The sequence below is a fragment of the Melanaphis sacchari genome, unplaced genomic scaffold (genome assembly GCF_002803265.2).
Source record: "Melanaphis sacchari strain LSU unplaced genomic scaffold, SCAv2.0 Contig113_pilon_pilon, whole genome shotgun sequence".
In the NCBI taxonomy this organism is placed as follows: Eukaryota; Metazoa; Arthropoda; class Insecta; order Hemiptera; family Aphididae; genus Melanaphis; species Melanaphis sacchari.
The window spans coordinates 114,003-117,933 of NW_020270439.1; the positions used below are offsets into that span (position 1 = coordinate 114,003).

Here is a 3,931-nt window from a genome sequence, read left to right on the forward strand (position 1 = left end):
CCTTGAATTAAATTTTCGCGCTTCTTGACCCAACAAATTTATAATTACTAATTTATCAACAACTATAGAAAAAAAATTGAAAATGTTCGTAAACAGCTCAGAAAAAGTGAAAATTTTTTGAAAATAGTATCAAGTATAGGAATTGATACAATAGATATATAGTATAAATTATTAAAAGTATCTACAGTTATTCGTTTTTTTAATTACAACATAAGAAAATCGCTAAATGATAAATAGAGTGAATATCCAATGTTGTAAAAATCTGAATTTCAAACGCTCATAAAAATTAAATTTGTATTTCCGGTAGATATTTTTTTCATAAAACTAGACAAATTTATGAAGAATCTTGTACTAAATTTTTAAATTTTAGATTTTAGATTTAAAAAGAAAAATTGTTATGAATTTCTAACAAAATAATTTGCACATTTTCTTTATTTTTACGTATTTTCTATTTTATGATAATACACAGAAATTTTGTTATTTTCTATCAAACACAATTTGCTAATGCCTAATACATAAAACAATAATTTATATATTATTTACAAATATATTTTACCAATATTACGTATCATGTAATTTATTAATTTATGTATTATTCGAAGATATACTCGCGTCTTTTAGTCTAAACTATCTATGTCCTATACTCATTCATAGATAGCTAGATGTATATAGTATCCTAATCATGAGTTTTTTTTGCAATACGATTTGAATAAATGTATGATATGATAAATAATCCATATAGTCTATTATATGGCAAAGGTCAATCATTCGCTTGATCGGTATAAATTTTATATTTTTATTTGTTATCAACACTTATCGTATTCACGTCGTCGCCCGTCGGTAACATGAAAGAGGGTGAGTATCTAAATAATAATTATTTAATTATTCAATTATTGATTATAAATTATGACAGTAAATATCAAATATTGTCATTTTGTCTAACTGTTAACATCAGTAATAACTTAGATTTTCACTGGAATTTTATTATGGTTTTATATTTTTTTAAATTTTTTTAACGTGAAAATGGATCAACCTAAAAAAACAACTCATCGCTTCCCATCAAAAAAATTATCAGTTAAAAAATCGCTGAGTTCTCGAGTGATGAATATTCTAGGAATTCGTGCCAAAACTAAGTATAACTATTTATTATATTATTATCAAATATGGTTATTAATTTGACTAAATTCGTGTGAACAAAGTTCCAACCCAGATGTCGTAGAACCTGTTGTGGAATCTTTTTCCTTAGGTGCTGGCAATCAACCACCATGCTCATCGAGGGAAACAATTAGGTAAATTTTAATTATTTGTAGCCATCTAAGTTTTATTGTATGAAAACTAAAACTATAATTATTTTTTATTTATAATACATATGTTTTATTAAATTTTTTTAGCAAAATGGTGGATTTGAGGGATAATGAAACTAATGATTGGGGTACTGAAAAAGTTTTACATAACTTGACATTTGATGAATTTATATGTAGTAATCAAGAATCCAAGTATGATTTTTAATTTAAAATTTGATTGAATATATGAGTCTACTAATTCGCGAATTTGTTATTATTTTTGAAAAACCAGCGTATTTCATCCGTTTCGAATATTGGTTATAACAGTTTTAAAAATTAAATATTATTATTAAAATGTTATAACAGACCATGCGATGTAAATGAAAGTTCGGGAAGACGAATAGTGGATATACTTCCAACAGGTACAAAACTTAAGTTATCAGACAATTACGGCATTGATGCTTTTAAAGGTGAAACTATCTGGTCAAACAATAACATAAACTGTGAAGAACACGATATCAGTGTCCTATATAATGGACCAGCGTCATTAATTACGTCAAATATTATTGATGAAAGTTTAAATACATATACTTATATTGTGGAGACTGACAAAATAGTCTTTGTTTTAAAAAAGTCAAAAAAACGTTCGCTTGCACAGGAATCCCAGTTATTCAGAACTGAACATATGCAGTTATTAATTTTAACAGAACCTACATTTTTTAATTATTTCACACGAAAAACCATAATTGCTCAAAATACTAATTTATTAGCTTACATAAACACAAAATTTGTTTATGTCAAAAATTTCTTCAAATCAACTATTACATCGTTGTATAACGATATTCTACTTAAACAATGTGAGCTAGACAGAAAATTACTTGAGCAACGACTCACATTAGCATCTTCTAGTCTTTCAGAATTGGCATATTTAATAGGTGGTGGACCAGGGTTTACCGCAATAAAAGTCAGTGAAATTATCTACTTAATAAAATGTAAAAAATTCAACGTAGAAATTTCACAAAAAAGAAATTGTTTTAATGAACTGCCAGTATTATATAACAACAAAACATTATTTATGGCGCCCAAAACCCATATTTTACAGTAATTTGGAACACAGGTGGACTGCAATGTGTTTTTACCACCTGCGTTCGAATTGGGCGGTGAATGGTTTGCCGTTCTGCCAAATATTCAAGAAATTAAAAAACCACAAAGGCTTAAACTGGCCATGTCCTGGACATGGTCGTATAAAAGTCCGGAATTTCTTATGAATGCCGGTAAATATACGCAGGATACAATGAAAGCTTTCCAACAGCATATATTGTTTCCGCAAGAAGTGAAAGCTGCTACGAATAATATAATCAGACAATCTATGGGATATGATACCACTAACCAAGGTCTGCAATTCAAATATTTGATAGATGAAAACACGCTTGGAAAAATGGTAGAAGATAAGTTATTTAAAATATGGGGTTGGTTTATGACAATTGGAACTTTTGTATCTGGGCTAATGGGAATATTCTTTGTTGCAAAATTAGTATTAACTATTGTTGACACAGGTATTAATATAACTTTTTTATATCAAACCTTTGGGTGGAGTACAAAGCTTTTAGCAGGATTTTTTTCTAGCATTACCCATAACTTAATACTCCAGTCTCATAAACAAAAATACAATAAAAATTAAGAGTTTGATGATGACTCTTTGGAAAGAAAAAATGTTCGGCGTTATAATAATAAAACCAATATTTATCCAAATCTTCCGTTTGAAATGGTTTAAAACCGTCAAAATTAAAAAATTAAAAAATATTTGTACCCATTTTTATTTAAAAATATTTGTATCATAAGTATTTATTAATATATTAAATTATTTAGTTTCTATAAAAATTAATTTTATATGGAACTATAAATATTGTTGCAGATGATTTTTTTTTTACAACGCAAAATAAATACATAAAATGTTAATTGTATAATGTTATGTATTATATTACATTTTATTATTGTACACATAACTATGCAAATTTTATATAGATAATTTCACGTACATATTATGACATTTTTAAAATTAAAGTATAGGTGTAATATAATATTATAGTAAGTCAGTTATTCATTATCTATATAACCGCTAGCATTAATTTAAGTTATCAATTATTATAAATTGTCATTAATCCAAATGTTGTGTTTTAATTAATTATTATGTGTAAATAAATGTGTTCTGTACATTTGTAAGTACCTATATAATTTAATTTTAATTTATATATATTATATGAACAATAAAAATGTTTAGTTTATACATATTGTTTTTTTTACATATAGGTACTGCAATTGCAATAATATAAATAATTATATTATTACAGTAGGTATTTATTTAATAAATATTATGTACAACAATTAACTTCATATTTTATGTAGGTATTATGTTTAAAATTAAAATAAGTAAATACATCAATATTTACTAATCAGAACTATTTAAAATGTTATTAATAAATAAAAAATTAAATTATCGAACAAAAATTGCTTCATGTCATTTATAAGTTACAACGTAAAATACGTAACACTTTTACTAAAAAATCTATTTAATCGTAATGAAATTATTATTTTATATGTATTTTAAAAAGTAATTGGGTTAGAAATATAAATCGAGTTCTGGTGTA

The 3,931-nt window shown here is 25.4% G+C and overlaps 1 protein-coding gene across 1 annotated transcript; it reads left to right on the forward strand.

Annotated features, from left to right (window-relative positions):
• The first annotated feature begins 1,002 nt into the window (after nucleotides 1-1,002).
• Nucleotides 1,003-1,837, forward strand: LOC112603918. Its single transcript, XM_025352747.1, has 3 exons — nucleotides 1,003-1,133; nucleotides 1,200-1,289; nucleotides 1,392-1,837. Exons 1-3 carry the CDS (start codon nucleotides 1,024-1,026, stop codon nucleotides 1,507-1,509), a joined length of 318 nt encoding a protein of 105 aa, XP_025208532.1. The 5' UTR covers nucleotides 1,003-1,023; the 3' UTR covers nucleotides 1,510-1,837.
• Nucleotides 1,838-3,931: the final 2,094 nt, after the last annotated feature.

What these genes read in the sequence shown, in the direction of transcription:
- LOC112603918 (XM_025352747.1), top strand. Translation starts at nt 1,024, where the DNA reads ATGGATCAACCTAAAAAAACAACTCATCGCTTCCCATCAAAAAAATTA. An exon ending in GGAATTCGTGCCAAAACTAA is followed by an intron (nt 1,134 to 1,199) that starts GTATAACTATTT and finishes GTGTGAACAAAG; the next exon opens with TTCCAACCCAGATGTCGTAG. An exon ending in TCATCGAGGGAAACAATTAG is followed by an intron (nt 1,290 to 1,391) that starts GTAAATTTTAAT and finishes AAATTTTTTTAG; the next exon opens with CAAAATGGTGGATTTGAGGG.